Genomic DNA, 20,583 nt, shown 5'->3' with positions numbered 1-20,583 from the left:
CTAATGCAGTTTCACTGTGCCTGCAAAAGAGGATTCCCAGGAATGTGGGTGACACTGTCGTATTCAACCACCGCTATGAGCCAAGTAACAGACTCGGCACCATGACACTTGATGAGAACTTGTATGTCGAACAAGTCGCAGACCGGTTTAAGAAGTGGGCAGGACTTCAGATGCGACACTTGGTTTCGTTTCATTATGCCAGGCATTGAGGATATCAAGACAGTCTTCGGGGTCACCGAAGCGGGACGAGCAGCCACTCGTCCACTACCCTTCCTGTTTCTTCGCCGCATCAGCCACCAAAGCTCACAGTCCCATGCTGTTGAATTGTTTGATTGCCCCCTGACGATCCATGCGTACCGCCAAATCATAAGGTGTTTCACCATCGTCAGTTATCACATGAGGGTCAGCCCCAGCCTCCAGCAATATGCCAACGACAGTCTGAGAGCCCATGACGGCGTAATGCAAAGGCGTCATCCCTCGTTCATCTTGCAAGTTCAGATTAGATTGAATGCCCACGAGACATCGTAAAATATCTGCTTTTCCATGTTCAGCAGCAACATGAACAGGCGTTTTCCCCTCTTTATCTCTGCTGTCGGTTTTCGAGCCTCGATCAATGAGGAGCCGAACTGCATTCAAGGAATATCGACCCGCCGCGGTATGTAATGGGCTCTCTCCAGCACGGTTTATTGCACCGAGATTCGCCCCCTTCTTGATCAGCATTTCAATAATTAGTTGGTTGCCGGTTGCTGCAGCTCTATGAAGTGGGCCACCTCCGGTTTTGTCAGTGGCCTCAATGTCTTTAATTTTCTCAAGTATCAGCTCCACACACGCGATATCATTACAAGCAATTGCTTGCAGTAGTATCGGGTTGCCTTTGGCATCTGGAACGTCTGTGTTTGCTCCATGTTCGAAAATGAGCTGCTTTAGGATTTGAACCCGCCCACTCGAGACGGCCAATTGTACTGGGGTCAATCCATCCCCATTCTTTGCATCAAAGTCGGCTCCGGATTTAATCAGTAGATCAAACACTTCTTGCTGCCCACACTTTGCAGCACAACACAGAGCCTGGATCAATTCAGACTTTTGCCATTGAGATACTTCGCAGTTGGGTGTCTGTGGCTGCCCAACCTTTGCGATGAATAGTTTTGCGATGTTGACATTGCCACACTCGATGGAGACAGACAGAGGACTATCACCCCAGAGATTTTTCAACCGCAGGAGGCTCTGGGGAAGGATATCGGCCTCACATAAGAGCTCTCTGAAATCAAAAGCACTAGTAAGGAGAAGCGAAGTCGGGGTAGAGCAATGGGATGCAGCATATTTGAACTCGTAAATACGGTCTTTTGAAGAAGTGCCGCTAAAATGTACTGGCAGTCGCGTAGTCCGGAGCCATTCTTCAAACCAGAATGGAGTTGAAGCTGTAACTTGGCACTCCTCCAAGATCTTGCTTAGCACCATATCTTGTGTCCTCAGCTCATTGCATCCATCGACATGGTATATCCAGAAGTTTTCAGCATAGGTGACACCACGCATGCCCGAAGTTGAATTGATCATGTTCTGTAAAATTCGAATGCATATCTTGGAAATTGCCGCATGGCCTTCATCTGGGTGATACTCGTTCTGAGCATATTCTTCAACAAGATACTCTTTCACAGAGGCATGAGCAAGTCGGAAAGAATCCCCGACAAGGTCAAGTTCAATCAGATGTCGACATGCGTCTAGAACATCAATGGATTTTGCCTCGATGTCAACGTCTGCGATTCCTGGACAGATAAATCTGATGAAATCTGATTGAAACAGACTGACTCGTTGATACAGCAACATGTTCAATGTCTTACGCACCAGTTCGAGGGTGTGTCGGCCAAAGGTGTTGATTTCGTCCAAGATTTCCGCATATATTGCATTCAGCCCAGGGGGTAGTCGACCAACGTGCTCCATGACGTCTTTGGGATCCTTATGCCTTCGAAGTGCAGCCAGGGAAAGCTGTACCCAACGAAACCTAGAAGATAGTGAGCAATCCTGTGCGTGTGACAATAACCAAAATTGGTGAGACAGACATTCCATCGGCCTTGCTTGTTAGAACCTCAATAATCCTGTCTTGTTGTGCAGCTGTAAGAGTTCGCGGAAGACCATGGCCAATACAACTTTTGACTTGCTCGCTGACAAACAAGACAATATCGCCCTGATTATCAGCAGCCTTGAGCCCCAGGCGATGATCTGCATCCACCAAAGCAAGGTCTATATCTCCTTCGAATCTGCTGGAAATGAACAACTTCAGTATGCCATGGGTCCCTGACATGATCGCTTGCAGAGCCTCTAACAAGGACCTTCGCACTTCAAGTTCGCACTCATCCAAGCCATCGAGGACCAAGGTCGTTTGAGGGAAGATATCACAAAGACTTATGATCAAGTCCTTGCATTCCAACTCGCTGATGTGCCTCTGTTCATGTATACTTTCATATTTCTCCACGATGAGTCTCATCAACGGATATTCTTGGATAGTTGACAACTGCCTCAAGATGCATCTCAGAATATTTAATGGATCTCCCAGTTCTTTCGCATTGTTGGCCTTGTCGCAATAATAGTACGCCAGGCGGTCCGGGTTGGGATTTCGACGAGTGAAGTGTCTTGTTTTCTCTGCTTCGCACCGCTTTTGTATGTCGTTGATGACTTTGGACGCGAGAATGGACTTACCGTAGCCAGCTAAATTCTGCATAAGTATTCAGGTCAAGACCCACTAGATGTTCATATAACCTACCCTTGCCATACATCCACAGGGTGCAAGATTGCGTGGATGACTTCCAGTCAATATATCGTGAGTTTTCGAGCAGCCAATCCCCGGTGCCTTGCCTACGCTGCCGCTGAATGGTCATGTGCCGATTTGCAGGGAGGATTGTCGATATCCAGTTCAAGATCTTTTCCTGCCTCTGATTGGCGATCTCATTCCTTATTAGCTTACATTCGTCGACCATGGCGAGCATTGGATCGCCTATTTTCTTGAGTTTGTCTCGAATTTCCTTCTGGTTTTCTGCAATCATATCTACAGCTCGTTTTGAGGCTTCTTTGTCAGCTAGCTTGGCCCATTTTTTGACTTCCAGGCCAGCTAGATCAATTGCCTTCATTGTTTCTGAGACAGGATCTCTAGATACCAATGCATCCAGCCCATGTTTCCAGCCGCCCTGTTGCATATACTTGATGGCAGCAAGCAAATACTTCAGGACATGGGCATACAAACGGATCTGGGCGCTTTGAAGTTCTTGTTCCACGTCACTTAACTGGCTTGAACTGGTCAAGTCGTAGAGTGATTCGAACATTGTGCATCTTTTGATCAACTTGGCGATGCTTTCAATATCGAACACCAAATTTCGTGTGGCAGTATTTCTTACAGCTGCAGCAACGACCAGTTGCAATCCTGCCCAGACTTGAGCAGCATGCTTTGTTGGATCCAGAGCTGTAAGTGAGTAGCCAATGTCTTTCAGAGTATCTGCCCAAGCAAGGACCTTGTCCATGACATTACGGAACACGATTTGTGCGCCATCTTCCTTCTCGTACCGCCACTGACTGCTCTGGTACTTGTTTATCGCATCTCCAAGCTCTTTCAACAAAGCCGAGTATTCAAGTGGTGTCGTTTTGCGAGGAAAGCTTTTGTCAAAAGTCTTGAGCTCATCGTCGGTCAGGGTTTGTCGAGCTGACGCCCATAAGTCAACCCGGGTTTGGGACGCACTGGCTAAACTGGGCGAGGCAAGAAACTGTCCGGCATCAAGGCTGGGTCGTCTGAATACGGTTGCCTTAGATTGCAATTAGGGAATCAGTTCCAGGAGCTCGATTGAGAAAGAGATACTGCGGACCGTTGGATCAGGTGAGATACTTCTCTGTGAGGCACCAGATGAAAGAGGTAATTCTGCTGACAGAAGAACCTGACTGTTGATCGGTGAAGGTGAAGCCCCCGAAGTAGCCTATGGCATGTTATTACCGAGTATCTGTATTAGATATGCTTCCTTTCAAGACAGTATGCTTACGGTGGAAAGGGCGCCTGTCGAGGGTGGAGCCAGAAATCGACGACGCCAGCTACTCGTAGATTTCCCGACTGAGTTCTCCTGTTTCGGTGGGTCAGCGGCACGGGTCGCTTTTGTCGCCCATGCCAGTGGTCGAAGTATTTTGCCCATGTTCCTCGGCGAAGAAACCACAAGCAGATTAGAGATCGCAGGGGTTTTGAACGGAGGACTCTTGGGGATTGTAGTACCAGCCGTTGCATATGACTACCAGCAGACACTGCCGCAGCCTCGCATGTGCAATCAGGAAATGAACCGGGTTTGCCAAGGTTTGGGAAATCTGCTGGCGACTCACCCCGTTTAGGGACCAAGGTGATGCCGCCCTGTGCTCACCCCAGGCACACGCGAGTCAGGGTGTGTCGGGTGAGTGATCACCAGCGTCTCACCAGTCGTGAGGGCTGCGTGTAGTAGTCCGGAGAATGAACCAAATCTCGACATGTCCTTGGTTTTTCTATTGGGAGGCGTGTCTAGATTCGCGATATAAACTGTCTTTCGACTCTCTTTTACTGGAAGATGTGATTGCACTCCGTACGCTGCCAGCCGATCTGTACACCACTGTTGCTTGGTGGGCATTTGTTCCCCACATTGGGTGAATACCCCTTTTTTGGGCAGGGAATAAAGAAGAGTCAAAGAACAGCCAAGAGGTGCTTATGGTATTTTCTGACTCATGGTCCTGCTCTGCAGTCTAGCTATTTAGTCTTGGTAAGCTGAGGCTGATATCAAGTCGCTCAAAGAGCGGGCTAGTGCGTTCACAACATTGGAATGGTCCCCACTTACAGGCAACATAAGCTTCTCCAAAGATAGTGACTTCACAACCAGCTAAGTAGCGTAGGTCATGGGTTGAAGACGAGGGCGAGACAATCTTCTGAGTTTTCGTGGCTTTTGGGGGTGAGCTGTGAGCAGTTTTCTACACGTCTTCGACATCGATGAGACCGACTGAGGTTGAGAACTTTGGCTAACAGGGTGACATCCTTCTAGGAATGTAGCTTGACGTCAATGGCATTGTCCAAGAGCAATAAAAGGATGATTATGAGACCAACCCATGAAGATGCCCATTGCTGATAAGGCAGAAGCCATCCCGGCCTACCTAGATAAAACGCCACATTGCTATGCGCAAACCCAAGTTTATGATATGGTACATTACATGTCAAGACTTGTCCTTCTCCTTCTCCTTGTCTTTATCTTTATCTTTGTCCTTATCCTTGTCCTTCTTTCCTAGCTTGCTTGGTTTTTTGCGAGCCTCTCCCGTACCTGTACCGAGACCCTTGAGTTTGAGCTTCAGACTTGGCTCAGAGCTCTGATCTCTCGCTACTTTGGTTGGTGTGACTTGGATAGTGTCGCCATTCGTCTCCTTCAGAGGACTTTCTTCACCTTTCTCATCATCAATTGTGTTACTTTCTCGAAGTTTGGAGGGCACTCCTATTGCCTTCTTGTCAATTTTCCGAGTATCGCTGGTTTTCTGCTTCTTCTTCAATGTGGGCGTACTGCCTTCCTCATCTGCTTTTCTTTTGACTCCATTGAGAGCAGCCTTGGGTGAATTTGCACGACTGTCTCTTGGAGTGCCACCAATCTTTGCGTTGGCCTCTCTTCCTGCCGCACGATCTTTCTTGAGATAACAACTTCCATTGAGATGTGTTGCGAAGACATTGACCGACTTCCAATGGTCTCCCAAGTGTGACTCTCGATTGGGACATTTGGCAGCAGGATAGTCGATCTCTTTGAATTCGAATTGCTCGCCAGGTACTGATGAAGATGGAGTGAGCTGATCAGAAGCTTCAGAAGGAGCTGGGGAGCCGGGGTCGTTCTTTTTCTTGTTCTTGCCCTTGGCCTGACCCTTGACCTTGACGCCTTTCTTTCGTTGCCCGTGAACATCATGTTTGTCTAGAATGATCATAGGTTCCGTCTTGCAATATTGCTCCGTGGCGTCTGGAACTGGCCGAGAATTCCATCCAACCCTGGGATACTGTAGACGTCGGAGACGACAATTGGGACATCTGATATGTTTGACGGTCTTCATTGGGTTGCCTTTGAGTTGCACCTGACCAGCTGTGAGAACGGCCGAGGTGGTCTCAACAGGTTCCGAATCGGCGTTCTCGTCCTCTGGTTGATCGGCGTTTCCTTTCTTGCCCAACTTCTCTGCTCGTTGCTCGACTTCGACAACCGCGGTCTGCATACGACCGATCTTCTCCTCTTGATGAATCTCCAAGAGAATATCATGTAAAATGCTTTCTATTGAATGCTCGAAGAGATAAGTGATCTTGAAAATGTCAGCTGTGGCCAGAGCGTCTCAAGAACCACGAGGCAACCTACAGTTTCTTGTTGCTCAGCAGCAGTCAAAATGACCGGCTTTGCTGATTTGGAGGTCGACATGCTGGTAAGAGGAACGTCTGGTGGTAGACAGTCAGCCGTGATCTGTGGATCTGCCATGAATCGTCGCCATAGCTCCATATCCAGCACGTAGTTTGGGAACAAAGAGGCGTGCGGCCGTTCCGGCGCCATGATGGGAAAGACAAGCGGAGGAGGGCAGATTAAGAAGGGGAAAACATGACAAACACTGGCCTGGCCAGCAGAACAGGTAACGACAAACGACAAGTTTCTTTGTCTGGATATGTACATCTGGAGTATGGAAGGAAGAAGTAGATTGGACAAGTTGGACTTGATGCGGCGGTAGCATGCAGGAGTTGTCCTTCAAGTGCATGATGGAAATGATGGTCTTGACACAATAGAAGAGGGGTGGGCTGTTGTCTTGAGTGAATTCACTTACTTTGAATCTATTCAGTCAAGCGTGAATAGGAACTGTGAATCCAGTCTGCGCTTCTGCTATTCAAACACCTTCACTACTTGCCACACCCAACCGGCAGAATCCACATTTAACCTTCCATGAGGTCACAAGTATATTTTGATTCAAATTTGTATTCTTGCTCAATCGGAAAGCTCTAAATGTGAGGCGTGTGTGCAGACTCTCGAGAGGCTCGTGATGTGGACACACGAGGGCCAAAGAGGGTGGAGGAATCGGGCGACTTGGGCTCTGCCGAGTGGTCTATGAGTCCCAGAGATAGAGTATCTCAACGTAAGGAGGCCGTCTTCTCTGTGAGCTTATATGGAGGCGGTGGTGGTGGGAGAAAGGACGGCAAGATGAACCAGCGTGCTCCCCAATTTCAAAAGTTTGGTGCAAGGCAACTGGAACTTCGAGATGCAACTTGAACATTTGAAGCCGCAGCCAAAATTTGTGCCCATCGGGTTTAGTGGCTTAGCAATTGGCAGTTCCCTTATAGGCTGCAGCAGCTTAGCCTGGGCTATAAATTGCCCCCGGAAGAAGGGGTGTGCACGCCTGGACAGCGTTTTCTTAGGCAGCGCAAACGCCGGAAGGGTTCCCCAACTAAGCACCACTATTATCTCCATTAGCGCCGGGAACAACCGCTTAAGCTTACTCGTAGTGCTCCTCCAAACTTGACGTTCCTGACTCAAGGTGTCGGTGAGTCTATCCGACCCGGAGTCAAAACTTCACTTCGCCAATTGAATATCCAGGGCTGCAACCATGCATCTCACGATCCACTGGCCAGACATTCGCACGTAATAACACTTTGTCATATTTCTTCGTGAGCGCGTCAAAAATTGCAAATAAGGCGTAACGCTTGCAAGATGCCTCAAGCTAGCCTTCTCAGCTATCTAACAAGGCCTTCTGCGGTCTCTTCCTCCAACACTTCGCCGGGCGAAGCATCGTCAAAGCAACCCTTGTTGAAAACCATTATCCCATCGCCAACTACCGAGAAGACTTCAACTTTGACCTCTGACCTGGGCATTCTGGAGAAAGTGCAGGATCAGCTTTCTACAAACGACAGACCCACCACCATCCAACACATTCCAGATGCTCAAATCGTTCACATAACTAAGTTACATCTGCCTTCCATTCAGCGACTGACCAGCACTACATTACCAGTCCGCTATGGTGATAATTTCTTTCAAAGTACCATCACTGATGAGACAGCGGCCCAACTGTCACGCGTTGTGCTTTACTCTTCTGAGCCCATAGGATGGATCCGATGCTGTCTGGAGCCTTGTGGTCCTGATTATGCATCTCAGCCACAACTGAAACAGATCTACATCCAGGCTTTGGCTCTCCTCGCACCATATCGAGGACTTGGGCTTGCAACCATTCTACTTGACACGATATTCGATGGCTCAATAGCACGGGCACCGGAGACCGTCTGCATCTATGCTCATGTGTGGGAGAAGAACGAAGACGCGTTGGAGTGGTATGAGAAACGAGGCTTCAAACGGGTCTTACTCCTTCAGAGGTACTACAGAAGGCTTAATCCTCCAGGGGCTTGGATCGTTCGAAAAGAAATGGAGAACAAGTGATTCGCCTACGTTTGCATTGGATCCTCATGACAGCATTTTCACTGTAAATGTGCTGCTGCTAGGTATTTTCTGACTATTGCCTGTGCGATCAGCAATCTGTTACGACCAATGTTCTACCCCAATAGACCGGTACAGATACCAAGACAGGACGACGCCTCACAAGACAATGCACTACAACGAAGTGTGACAGCCTTTGTGAAGAATCATAAAGACTAAATGCCCACACAACGAGAATAGAGTTTATCTCACTCGGCCTTTGTCTTGGCCATGGACCTCAGCTTGCGATGAACAAGCCCCAGCAACTCTAGTATATATAAGCCCTACAGTGGACCTCGCCGACCATCAGAGAGATGCACAAGCACAGTCCAGATTTTCAGATGCGGATCATGGCAATCCCCATTACATGTTGCGCTGGACTTGATCCAGCAGCAGAATACTTTTCTCGATTTCTGACGGTCGATGATACTCCCTCACGAGCGGAGCGAAAGTGCAATCATTGCAAGTTGGATCTGTCACCCAAGATGTGGCAATCAATGCGGCGGGAACGCCATCCCTATGTGTTTGAATGTGAGGCGTGCTGGATCCCAATTTTGAGTTCTGGCACATGTTCTGACGATTACAGTAAGACAATAGCGACCGAGGGATCGGAGAAAAGATACTGCACTTGTCACTGTACATGCGAAGATCTCGATCTGCTACCACCCAGGACTTGGTATAAAGCGGAGCCGGCCTTGCAGACGGTCATTTACAAGAAGTTCGAACCGAGATGCAAAGCATGCATTTTGAAGCCATGGGTTGAGGAATATGTTCAAAACGAAGGCTATTGTCAACGCGATCTTTACCATGAGTATCTCATGCTAGAGCGAGCACGATTAGGTAAATTGGTCATGCCACCCACTCGAAATGAAGTGGAAGCAGACAAGCCCCAATCCTCCTTGCAACCTGTGAACCGGTATAGCCCTGCCAACGAAATTATCAAAGAGGGCCATTATCCAAAGAGGTGCAAAAGCTCGACCGAAACAATCTCCGGGCTACCAGCTGATTTCCAGAGCATGCTTCTAAAGCGTGATCCCGACGCATTCGGGATGGCTGTCCCAATTAGCCCAAGTTTGATGTATGAGAACGGTCAATACCACACCAAAGACTTCCATGCCTGGGTCCGGCTCGCGGCCTCGCACGAATTAGCACGTACCGCAGCGTGTGACTCTCTCAATAAGAGCAGATCGGAGTCCAACGTCGACGACAGCATTGCAGAGCCGGGACCAAGCCCGTGTCCGTACACGAACGCAATAACCCAAATACCCGAGATCAAGGCCATGATCGACGCCGAGCGAGCTGCATTACTGGAATACTTCAGTCAGCCCGAGAGCTGCAAAGGCGTACATCGCCGTGCTAGTCTCTGCAGCATCGACGGCAACCTGGAGGAGTGCTTAGCACGCATTGAAACCTCAACGCTGCCCAACAGTTTCGAGCCTGCTATCCACGAGCACTTCGATCGGCATATGCACCGCCTTATTTTGCGACGATTGAAGGAGTGGGGTATGAAGCTCGTCTCTCCTGCAAATGTCTGGTCGACAGTCGCGGCATTGAAGGACCATCCCTTGAGGATTCAGGTTTGATCACTCGAAAGACTTACTGCTGGACAAGTATTGTCGTTCCTTCGGCATCGGAAGTATGTAAATCGAGCTCATCTCAGATCGCATCTGCGTATGGCTGGGGATTTGCACGCCTAGATATTGTATGAAAAATCCTCTAATTGAAGGAGTGATTCAGATCTGAACATTTATGCGCCAAAAGTTTTCCCCCTCCCTTAGTCACCTACCTTTAGAACCCCATACTATTCCATTCGTTCACAGCTCATTTGCAGACCAACATGCTTTCACCAGAAAATGGCATATCATATAAGTACCCAAGGCAGTGTTGCGAACTTATCCCGTTCAAATGGTTTGATTTTATGTATACAGACCTCGCTAAACCTCTGCCCGAGCTTCCGTTCCCGCAGCCGTATCATTGAAGCTCAATAGATGTAAATGTGTATGTTGTTTGGCTTTCATAGTACGGACGAGACATAGCTTTCTTCCAGCTTCCGTACCTCGCGCTTAAACAGCTCGACCTCCTTCCAACAGTCCAGCGGTTTCCGGTCGTTTAATCGAAGGCATGAGATGACGCCTTGTCTCCTGTTTGGGGCAAACCATCAAATTAGTTATGCGTTCTTGGAACTATCCGACGGCCGTCTCGCCCGCAAAAAAAGGGTGATAAACTCACGCAGTCTCGACCTCCTTAGGCAGCTCCTTGACGACCTTCCGCTGCCCTAGCGTCTGCCGCAATTTCTCAATCTCTTGCTGTACCTTCTGCGTCGTTTGTGATTTCCGCGCTTTCTCCTCGGAGCTTTCGAGAGATAATATTTCGCTGGGGGATACCGAGAGGAGGGAAGAACCAGTCTGAGATTTTGAGGATTCGTCGTCTTCGCCCGAGGCGATCTTCTTTCGAATACTTTCAAAGGCTTCCGATTCTTGAGATTTCAGCTTTTCGAGTTCTGCCGCAACTCGTTGCGCGATGTGTAGCTCAAGTGATTTGGCGCGTGTGGAGTTTGTCTGTTGGAGGTAGGGCGAGTGTCAGTAAGGGACTCTTTTGAAAGCGAGCTATATATTATCGGGAGAATGTACTTCTGAGGATGCTTGTAATGAGTCTATGAGTCTGTAGGTTGGGACAAGTCAGTCAAAGTTGGTCGGACTTGGGCGATAGAGCATTGTAAAAGTCGTTACTGGCCAATGCCCCAGAATAGACGTACTCTTGAGAAAATTGTATAGGTGTATCGCTGGCGAAGACGTGCTTCGTAGACTCGTCTGCCTTGGACTGGCCGGCGCCCATCTTGAGCGAGTTGTTCTCGGAGGGTTCAAGGTCGAGTTATGTATCGGTATAGGACTATGACCTGCCCCAGGGCCGCAAGGTCAGGACGTTGGAATTAGTTGAGTGGGTATAGCTGTATCTTGCTTGACCTGCGTTGGAACTTGAACTTGAACTTGAAGCTTTCCCGATGCTGGCCATGCGGAAGAATTGCTTGGCAGGTACATTTTTCCGGAGCTTCCAGTTCCGGGAAGGTTGAGCCGGGGAAGTCGCGTTCTTAGCGTGGACAGCCTTGCCTTGAGTGCACCACAACGTCTACTTAATGAGGGGTAGAGCAAGTAGAATAACGATATCACGGCACAGGTCTGTTAGTCCAGAGCACATGACTATGTCGGTGAGCTTGAAATGTACTTTCAAATCTACCTAGGTACTCAACAGTTACACAGGCCGATGCCTGGAGAAAGTTTGAAGTATCTCCTGTTAGCACAGTAAGATTGAGGTACACCACACCCGAAACCGGAGTGAACGTTCAGCTTGTGCTCGTGTATACACTAGAGCCTTCTCTAATCGCTTTCGTTGCTCCAAAGTCGAGAAGCTACTCATTAGCTCGCTCAAATTCACACCGCCTGAGGCTTCCAGTTCGTTTGGTATCATGGACAAGATCGCTAACAGAGTATCAAGACCAGGAGGAACGACCCCGTAGTCATGCGTCAAAACTTTGTTCCATTTCAACAGCGCTACCGACACCTTGGTCATACCAACCGATTGATATTTTTTGATTGTTGCACTCTCGAATGTCGGGATATAGTTCTTGGCGCCTTGTGTGTCAAGTGTGGTTGCAAGGACAAAGGCTGTCCACAGGATAATGCTGACTCGGGCAAATTCCGACTTTTGCGAAGGCATACTGTCAATGTCCCATGCCCCAAGAAGACAGATGAGAATTGATACGCACTTCTTGCGTACCCAGTATCCATTAATGATGCTACCCTTATTTGTCCATGCCTGTTGAAGAGTCTGGGTACAGAACAACAACTGTGCAACAGCGGTACCGAGAACCTCTTCCGGAAGCTTCACAACCCAGTCAGTACGCAGGAGCGAATCGCTATATTGACTAGCCATGTCCGATGCTGACACTGGTGGGGCATCATCAGAATTGGCGTGATGTCCCAGAATTGGATGCCCAAGAGTTGAAAGGGCAAGGTAATAGTCCGTGAAAACAATCATCTCGCTGATATGATTCAGTACCTTGGAAATACCTCCCACAAGAACGAGTAAGTGTTGCACTGCGCTCAAGTGTACCCTTGCCGCAGTAAAGTCACCTTTGAACACCTCCGTGAGACACAAGTAGGATAACACTTCTACAAACTGCATGGGAGAGTAAGTTCCTTTGACCAGTGCCTCTCTGAGAGCTAAGATTGTTTTCAGGTGCAACGCCTCGGTTACATCGGTACGACTGCCTGGGAGTTTCAAGACTTGCATCTGGATCGATGTAAATGTGATGGTTGTGAGCATATACAGAGGGCTCTTGAAGCACTTCTGGCTCATGACGGCATCGGCTGGCTGCTTCAGATCGACCTCATGCCATGTTCTCCAGTCCGGGGCAACCGATCTCCACCACGCGACGTGGAAGGTCAAAAGCTGTCCGGAATGCTCGTCGACATTCAGGGTTGTCACCCGAAATGGGTCCACTGGTGATTCAGATATACTTAGGCGCAGCTGTTTGTCGACCTTCTTGTTTTTCTGGGTAGGATTTTGAGTCTCATCGTCGGTGCCCGGCATAGCCCTGAAGGCCAGGCGACTGAATTTGGATGGTACGATTTTAGCACTGCGATATTTTCGGTTTTTGGCAGATACCCTTTGAGCATGGCCATTGACCAATGCTGACTCTCGACCTTTGCTCGTCGAAAGCGAGGTCGATTGCTGATTTTTATTAATCCATAGATAGGACTGTTCGCCTTGCATGCTGAGCTCTTGGACTTGGGGTGTCGTCTGGGGCGTGGAGTTTGCTATCTTCGGGTTGATGTTGTGGACTCGTCATTCTCAACCAAATATGCGCCAAACTAAGGATGGTAGCAGGTCATATTGAATTGGCGGTGGTAGAATTATACTAGTCACAATCCAGCGACGTAAAAAGCGTCGACATAGCGAAATCAAATATGTTGTGCCGTTTCGAGGATCCATTTTCCTAAAGGGCGTCCTAGTCGTCACTTTGTGAAGCCTCTCGCTTGAATTAGTGCCAGATGCCGAGTGTGAGCTTTATGCGTGCCTTGCACGGCATATGCAGCCGTCTCTTAGCGTCTTCTGACAAACGATCCTTCAAAATCCGCTCATCCAATCATTCAGCAGATGAGGCTTCGATACCTTTTCCTAATTCAGCCTCGCCCGTTTTATGAAGCTTTAGTCATTGGCATGCTCTTTTGGAGTGATTCTAAATCCAGATAAGCGCGGATAGTGGAGATTGAATCGCATGATAACTTCTGCTCAAAGTCTACGTAGAGCCGTGTAATCGTTTGAGGTCGAGACTTAGGCTATGCGACTCCCAGGAGGCTCGGGTGGCAAAAATCTTCAAGCCACCAGTCACCAGGGGCCTGAATCCTGGACTCGCAAGCAAGACGCCTTTCGGCAAGTTCTACAGGCGCATGGCATAATCTTATGGCAAAACTATCTCCACACTATCCTAATGTTCAAGTCACCATGTTGAAATACCGAATTCTTCTAGTGCAAGTCTTGTGACTTCGACATGGATCTTAAACCGCTTGTAAAGCGAGATCCACTGGCTTTGCCAGAGGCTTTTCAACTTGTCCTATATCCAGGCTTCGCAACTTCACACTCCTACTGTTATCGGACTGCTTGCGAGCAGTGTTCTCTGGGGCATAAGTCGAGGTCGTGCTGTGTTTCGTGTCAGCCTGCATGCCCACATCAGTGGGGACGGCAAGAACATACCCTGCCCTCCGGGAGAGGTAGCGTCGAATGACATGCGCGAAGATAATCAAGCAAATAGCATTACCCATAACGAAGGAGTACCCTTTCGTGAAGCGAGGGGCCTCGACCGTTTTGAAAACTAATAGTGGTGTCCATGCGACAGTTGATTGCGATATCATGTTGATAAATACGAGAGTGAAGGACCTTTCCACGGGTGAGTGACTCAGTACGCTGTTCACCCAGCTATACAAGACGCCGGACACCGAGTTCGCGGCATAAGTTGTCATGAAAGCAAACCAAAGCGCAGTCTCGGGCACTTTCCAAGTAATCAAGATTATCAACCCAATGATATTCAAGGTATGAGCCATTGTAATGGCCCAGGCCGGGCCTAGAACAAGATCAGAAGCCGTTGAAACCAGCAACGTGTAGAAGATGCCGATTGCCGGTGAAAGAGAGCCCAAAGAATTGATCTTCGCAGAACTATATCGGTTTAGACTCTTGAGCCACAGCAAGAAGCCTCCACTGATCACGTTGGTGCTGCCACCCCAGAAAAACAGGTCCAGTGAGAGTAGCGCCCACGTTAATCTGCAGGATAGTACTCTCTTCAGAGTACCCCATGATATCTCTTCAGAAGTGACATGTCCAGCATCATGGAGCCGTTTCGCTGCAAGATCAATGTCGTCCTGTGAAAGAAAAACCCGGCTGGGTCGATCAGGTGTACCAGGAAGGATGAAAAAGCCAATTATACCAACAGGAATGGTGATACAAGCGCAGATAATGTACATCCAGCGCCAACCAGCCAAGCCATTTACTCCATCAAGCTTCGATGATGCAGCCGCTTGAATAAGACCAGCTGTAAGAGTGCCGATATTCTGAGCGGTGTACCATATACCAGCGCGGCGCGCGATTTCGTGGCGTTTGTACCAGGACCCAAAGACGTAGTGGCTCGTGATAAAGTACGGTGCCTAAGTCATGTATCGTTCATTTACTTAGCAGTCATGATTGAAACTCCACATCGAGTCACTGACCTCGAACCATCCGACGAAAAACCGATAGACCATTACCTCAGTATATCCTGTAGACCGGTATTGTAGCAAGGTGAATATGCCCCATGCAATATCGAGTATAGGAATAACTTGATGGATGCGGATGCGAGTCAGTAGGAACAGGAATGGGATCTGTCCAAGAACCGCTCCTAATATGTAAATAGTTTGAAAATGTACCAGCTCATTACCGTGAAACCCTAGGTCCTCTTTCATGCCACCAACGTAAGCATTATCTAAAAAACACTCGTCAGCACATCAAGACCCTGGTGAATATATATTGCAAAAGCTATGTACTTACTGATATTGGCTTGGTCAATATATTTAATGATGTAGACCGCAAGAGAGTACGGGAGTATCAAAAGATCGAGTTTCCAGATAAGTCGCCGCTCCTCCTTTGTGTCATCCGTGGAGAACCAGGATAGTCGGTACCATATTTTGCGGTAGTCGAAGAATGCCATTGCGATTTGTTTGTGTTAGCAAGACAGAGTTCATGGGCCGGGCTCGTGAGGGCTCCGGCTCCTGCAAAAGGTGGACGTGCATGTTGTTGAATATATACGTCCCAAAGGGAGATATCCTCCTATCTGGATACATGGTCCAACTAGCATCCTGTCCGGTAGCTGCCTCTCTGTCGCGCAGCTGGAACGTTACTTGAGCGTTAGCTGAAGGACAAGACGTGCAAAGTGGCACCTTTAGGCTATGCTGCATATTGACTAATCATTAGACCTAACCTGTTACGGGATCAGGTTGATTGGTCCAGAACCGACTGACTGAGATAGAAGACGGTGAGCTGATATGAACCATGCTTTATTGGCTTGAGCAATTAGAAATGGTGGAATTCATAATCTATGGTTTTCATATGACGTTGAAGGACGTGTACCAGGGTTCCGGGGATCATATTCCGTGTGAGGAATTTGGTAATTTAGAGCGAGAAGGCAAGCAACCGCAAATTGTTTAAGGAAACGGAAGACAGGATGTAGTCCCTGCAATGCTGGAATAGTATACATAGGGTCAACCGCTCTGCTGAGGCGATCGACACCAGAGTGCGAGCCATCACATTTATGAAGTCAGACTCTTTTACAGTCTATCTGAAGAAGGATTTCCTCCTACCGGCATCAGTCGGTGTAGCCGCCGCCGTCCAGTTTCTAGCAACGGAGCTCTTCCTCCGACCGGGAAGCAGTTGGCTAAACGACTGTCTGCTGAAGACGCTTGATCCACCAAAAGAGAACAAACTAGAATCATCGGAAGCGCCTTGCGATAAACCTGCAAGAGGACCAACGTGTGACTTATAGTCGAGCCACGCCAACTCCATCAATGGTCTCGTCTCTTTGCCCACGAATTCCTTGGGCACCTTTGCGGCTACTTCGATCAATTCGGCTCGCTTGAGAGGTTCCACTTGGAGCATTTTGGAGATGATGTCTCTGGCCCAGGCAGGTACTGTGAAGCGATCAGGGTAATTCACGACTGGAACTTTCAATGCTTGTTGCGAAGCGGTAGACATTTTTCTCTTCGATTTTGTTGAAATTTCACTTTCAAATGCAGGATGGGCCAGGTTCGAAAGCCGATCTGTCTGGCCTGTGCATATGAGATAGACAATCACACCACAGCTCCACATTACAGCCTTGCGCGCATTATATCGAACATTTGAAAACACTTCTGGTGCAGTGAATATGTCATCGCCAATTTTTGCGTCGGCAGATGCGTTGATGTCATCGACAGCTTCCATCGTGTATTTGTAGGCGTGCTGAAAATCTCTAATGGTAAGCTCACCAGCGTCATCGACAAAAACCGTCTCATCGAAAATCCGTAGGTGAGCAAAGCCCGAGTTGAAGATGACGGCCACTCCAGAGAAGAGCTGTGTAATGAGTGACTTGATTTGGTCGCCGGATAGTGGCTGATGAGCTTGCATGTAATGTTGCAAAGATATCCCAGGCTTGCATTCAGTGACGGTCCAGATATATCCCAGAAGCTCTGTACTTTCAACCAGATCTGGAACATGCCTGTCCGAAACAGCACTCAGTACCGCGATCTCTCTCATCAGCGCTTCCGATGGACCAATATCGGATCTCGCAGCCCTTTTGACGAGGACCTGTAACAATCAGTAATCTGATAAGGCTGATATGGAGACCGCATCACCTTCCCACCATTCAAAGCCGATATCCCTAAGTGACCAGCCGACTCTAGCTGAGGTGGCAAGCAGGATTTGTCCAATCCATATCGCAACAAAAGCGCGTCTTCAGCGGTCGTGCTATCACCCACATGCGATCCTACATCTTGCAGGTCTGCTGGAACATCTGGAAATTGCGCAAGGTCTTGGCGCCATTCCGAATTCTGGAAGTCGTCGAAAGGACCATTCCTCCATTCAGACCTAAATTCGCGACTCGATTGTGTCGCTCTGCTCGCTTCGTCATCACTAGACCTGTTCTCCACAAGGTGGGAGCTTGAGGATTGCACGAATGGGTTTGAAAAGGGATCGGTCATTGCGTAAGCATTTGAGGCTGCGCCGTCCTCTTGGCCTATTGCTTCAAGATAGTCGACCTTGACACGCAATGTTTTGTCTTCAAACTCTTAACATCTGAAACGAATGATTCCCAGTGACACTTTCTCCCAGAGAGGTGATGGATGGAAAAGCATTTGGAGGGCACATAAAGCGAGCCGAGTATCTACCCCGCTCCATGAATCATGACAACTACTTCGGCCACCTTTCATAAACCTCCCGTCCTACGGAAAACCTTGGGACAGAAGACATGACTGTAAATACACTCCATGTCGGCGCCAGCCCGGAGTTGAGACCAGGAATATCTTTCAGTGCGCATTTTCATCATTGTTCGACAAGGCTTCCATGACATGTCAGATTTTCGAATACTCAGTGGTGAATCATGACCTCTCCAAAGTTTATCTCCATTTCTCCACACAGTCTTTGTCACCTCGCCTGAGTCACGACTAAGCAGATTTTGAGCCATGGATATATGTCCTGAGGTTCGTCTAGCATACCTCCAGGCTTAAGTGAAAGGATGAGTACAAGCGTGACCAAGTGTGCAGGAGCCTACTTAGGATCTATCTTTCATCGTTTTGTGTTCGGCATTATCATCTTCCACAACTTCCGGGCCCCTGTTTGACTATTAGTGCTAGTAGCACTTCCTATGGCCACTTCTCAGTGCGGCTACCTGGAATAGGTGATGAGTACGTAGGTACGTATTTCTATACGCGTCACACCAATTCAGTCTTCATCCCACCATTAAGTAAAGGCACCCTATACAGCGCGTACGGCTTGACTCTCCGATCAACACCACCCTGTTGACTCGGGCCCCTCCACAGCTGGTTCTCGGTGAAATATAGGTACTGCCCACTCGTCGAGAAGGTATCTGTCCACTCAATTCTAGCGTTGCGGACATAGGTCTGCACGGTACCGTTATTCGGATCGAACGCGAATATCGAATCTGTCTCAACGCTGCCTCCGTACACGATCCCATTGCTATCACTCTCCAAGCCATCGCTGACGCCTTTCTGGCCCAGATCCATGACGGACGCTTGAGCAAACAATTCGCTCGATGCACTGCGGTCGCGCAATCGCGTCGTCGGGACCGAATATAGGTGTCGGCCCGAGACAACGCTAAAGTACAGTGTCTCCCCGTCGTTAGAGAGAGTGATTCCGTCGGCCCCAAACGCGAGGCGAGACACCGGCTTGCCATTCCCCGGGTTGCTGTACACGGGTTCACCCCAAACAGTGACGAAGAAACCTGGTTCCGGCCGCACTTGCGGGATGTTTTCGAGGTGGCGCCACGACTCAAGTGTGCCGAGGTCGACGACGATGATGCCATTGCGACCTTCGGACGACGAGTCGGTGATGTACGCTATCCCTTGACCCGACGCAGTGACCGAGGCGCGCAGGTCGAGACGCACGTCGTTTGGGTACGAGTCTGGATACGCGACGTCAGGTGGGAACAAAATCGTCTGGAAGATGGTGTTGTTGGTTAGGTCGACACCGACCAGTTTGGGCCCGCCGTATTGTGAAGTCGTGAGGGTGCCATCTGGTAAGAGAGCGCGGCCGGTGTCAAGGATCCACAGACGATCTTTGGCGTCGACCACCACACTTTGGACGCCGATGAGGTATTCAGCTAAACCCTTGGATTGTGGTGGGGATTTGGTGTAGTCGATGGCGCCGCCAGGAGGGCTGTTGATCTGTGAATTGGGGTATGCTGTCTCTGTGCTGTTGCCGGTGAGTTCTGCGACTTGGTACTTGGTGTTTGTTGCGTCAAGGCCGAGAGGGTAGTTTGAGAACATCCGGCCTGACGAGGAAACAGCGATGCCTGAGTTCACGAGGTGACGCGTGAGAGATTGTTCTGAGTCTGACATTCAAAACCCACAAGAGTACAGACACCTACCTGTCGGCCACTCATCGTAGTACAGATGCATCAATTCCGGCGTCGGCCCAATGCCAATGGCATCTCTTGATAGTGTTTGTGCCAGGGAGCCTGAGATGGCATGTACCACGACCACTATTGTACGGGCTGAGAAGAACATCTTGTGGTTGCGCAGTGAAACGCGACACCTGATGGATCGTCAGGTCGAGCAAAAGTTGACAAGTAGAAAGAGGACATCGAGTGCTTTAAAGCATTGGCAAGTTCGGGTTAAAACATAATGATCCAGCGTCATGGAGATGCGAATGAGCTCATATGCGGAGTTTGTACATCGTGACCTCAGACTTGTAGGTGTCCGGAGTCTATCCTCCGACTGTACCAACCTTGAAGGATAATAGGACCCGGCATTGTTTTGACACGATGCCTGACTTCATTGGAGTGCCTTGAGCATGTTTGATGGCATACAGAGTGGTGTTGTAGATCCTCTCGAAGAAAGCAGACTTTCTCTTCTACTGTACTGGTACTTCTTCCCCGCAACAACAATCGGAATTAGCTTCGAGAGATGTCATGTAAAGGGTGTTTTAGGCTATTTTTGGTAATCTCAGCAACCTAATGAAGTTCCTTATAGCCTCTTTATTGAACACTGTCTTAGAAATCGCGAAATCCCTATAGATATTTTGGACCCGACGAAGCTAAGGTTTGGACAGGGTCCTGGGGTTCATCCTCCTGTTAGTGCCCAGCCTGCTGCCCGCTGAATGCCACATCAAACGCAGTGATATCCTTCGCATATGCACCGATGATGATGGGCAAAGGATGACTGAGCTGTGCTCATCACGACCGTCCGTACCATGCTGTGCATGGCTCCCATCGAGCAGCCCATTGGTATGAAGGGATTCCCAGGGCGTTTCTTCACAGCATTGCGTGGGGATCCATATCTGCTATCCCGCGTTGTATGTGCTCGCTTCATGCGTAAGATGCGTGACCAAGGTCATAACA

At 48.9% G+C, this 20,583-nt stretch overlaps 9 protein-coding genes across 9 annotated transcripts; 2 read left to right on the top strand and 7 right to left on the bottom strand.

Annotated features, from left to right (window-relative positions):
* Positions 1-303: 303 nt before the first annotated feature.
* LTR84_002673 (uncharacterized protein) lies at positions 304-4,166 on the bottom strand (the record flags this gene model as incomplete). The annotated part of the gene is made up of 5 exons (XM_064846274.1): positions 304-1,999; positions 2,058-2,703; positions 2,759-3,788; positions 3,849-3,956; positions 4,020-4,166. The coding sequence occupies 5 exons, from the start codon at positions 4,164-4,166 to the stop codon at positions 304-306; spliced, it is 3,627 nt and encodes a 1,208-aa protein (XP_064705884.1).
* Positions 4,167-5,199: 1,033 nt separating this feature from the next.
* On the bottom strand, positions 5,200-6,551 carry LTR84_002672 (uncharacterized protein; the record flags this gene model as incomplete). Its single annotated transcript, XM_064846273.1, has 2 exons — positions 5,200-6,309; positions 6,363-6,551. The coding sequence occupies 2 exons, from the start codon at positions 6,549-6,551 to the stop codon at positions 5,200-5,202; spliced, it is 1,299 nt and encodes a 432-aa protein (XP_064705883.1).
* A 1,143-nt stretch (positions 6,552-7,694) lies between these two features.
* On the top strand, positions 7,695-8,414 carry LTR84_002671 (uncharacterized protein; the record flags this gene model as incomplete). Its single annotated transcript, XM_064846272.1, has 1 exon — positions 7,695-8,414. One exon carries the CDS (start codon positions 7,695-7,697, stop codon positions 8,412-8,414), a length of 720 nt encoding a protein of 239 aa, XP_064705882.1.
* A 386-nt stretch (positions 8,415-8,800) lies between these two features.
* On the top strand, positions 8,801-10,033 carry LTR84_002670 (uncharacterized protein; the record flags this gene model as incomplete). Its single annotated transcript, XM_064846271.1, has 1 exon — positions 8,801-10,033. One exon carries the CDS (start codon positions 8,801-8,803, stop codon positions 10,031-10,033), a length of 1,233 nt encoding a protein of 410 aa, XP_064705881.1.
* A 642-nt stretch (positions 10,034-10,675) lies between these two features.
* On the bottom strand, positions 10,676-11,285 carry LTR84_002669 (uncharacterized protein; the record flags this gene model as incomplete). The annotated part of the gene is made up of 3 exons (XM_064846270.1): positions 10,676-11,008; positions 11,081-11,111; positions 11,206-11,285. The coding sequence occupies 3 exons, from the start codon at positions 11,283-11,285 to the stop codon at positions 10,676-10,678; spliced, it is 444 nt and encodes a 147-aa protein (XP_064705880.1).
* A 456-nt stretch (positions 11,286-11,741) lies between these two features.
* LTR84_002668 (uncharacterized protein) lies at positions 11,742-13,223 on the bottom strand (the record flags this gene model as incomplete). The annotated part of the gene is made up of 1 exon (XM_064846269.1): positions 11,742-13,223. The coding sequence occupies one exon, from the start codon at positions 13,221-13,223 to the stop codon at positions 11,742-11,744; it is 1,482 nt and encodes a 493-aa protein (XP_064705879.1).
* Positions 13,224-14,008: 785 nt separating this feature from the next.
* Positions 14,009-15,687, bottom strand: LTR84_002667 (uncharacterized protein; the record flags this gene model as incomplete). Its single annotated transcript, XM_064846268.1, has 3 exons — positions 14,009-15,148; positions 15,212-15,462; positions 15,528-15,687. 3 exons carry the CDS (start codon positions 15,685-15,687, stop codon positions 14,009-14,011), a joined length of 1,551 nt encoding a protein of 516 aa, XP_064705878.1.
* A 623-nt stretch (positions 15,688-16,310) lies between these two features.
* LTR84_002666 (uncharacterized protein) lies at positions 16,311-17,707 on the bottom strand (the record flags this gene model as incomplete). The annotated part of the gene is made up of 2 exons (XM_064846267.1): positions 16,311-17,315; positions 17,363-17,707. The coding sequence occupies 2 exons, from the start codon at positions 17,705-17,707 to the stop codon at positions 16,311-16,313; spliced, it is 1,350 nt and encodes a 449-aa protein (XP_064705877.1).
* Positions 17,708-18,436: 729 nt separating this feature from the next.
* LTR84_002665 (uncharacterized protein) lies at positions 18,437-19,750 on the bottom strand (the record flags this gene model as incomplete). Its single annotated transcript, XM_064846266.1, has 2 exons — positions 18,437-19,536; positions 19,612-19,750. 2 exons carry the CDS (start codon positions 19,748-19,750, stop codon positions 18,437-18,439), a joined length of 1,239 nt encoding a protein of 412 aa, XP_064705876.1.
* Between the last annotated feature and the right edge of the window lie 833 nt (positions 19,751-20,583).

The sequence above is a fragment of the Exophiala bonariae genome, assembly GCF_035927105.1.
Source record: "Exophiala bonariae strain CCFEE 5792 chromosome Unknown scaffold_14, whole genome shotgun sequence".
Lineage (NCBI taxonomy): Eukaryota > Fungi > Ascomycota > Eurotiomycetes > Chaetothyriales > Herpotrichiellaceae > Exophiala > Exophiala bonariae.
This window is presented reverse-complemented; position numbering and strand designations above follow the sequence as displayed.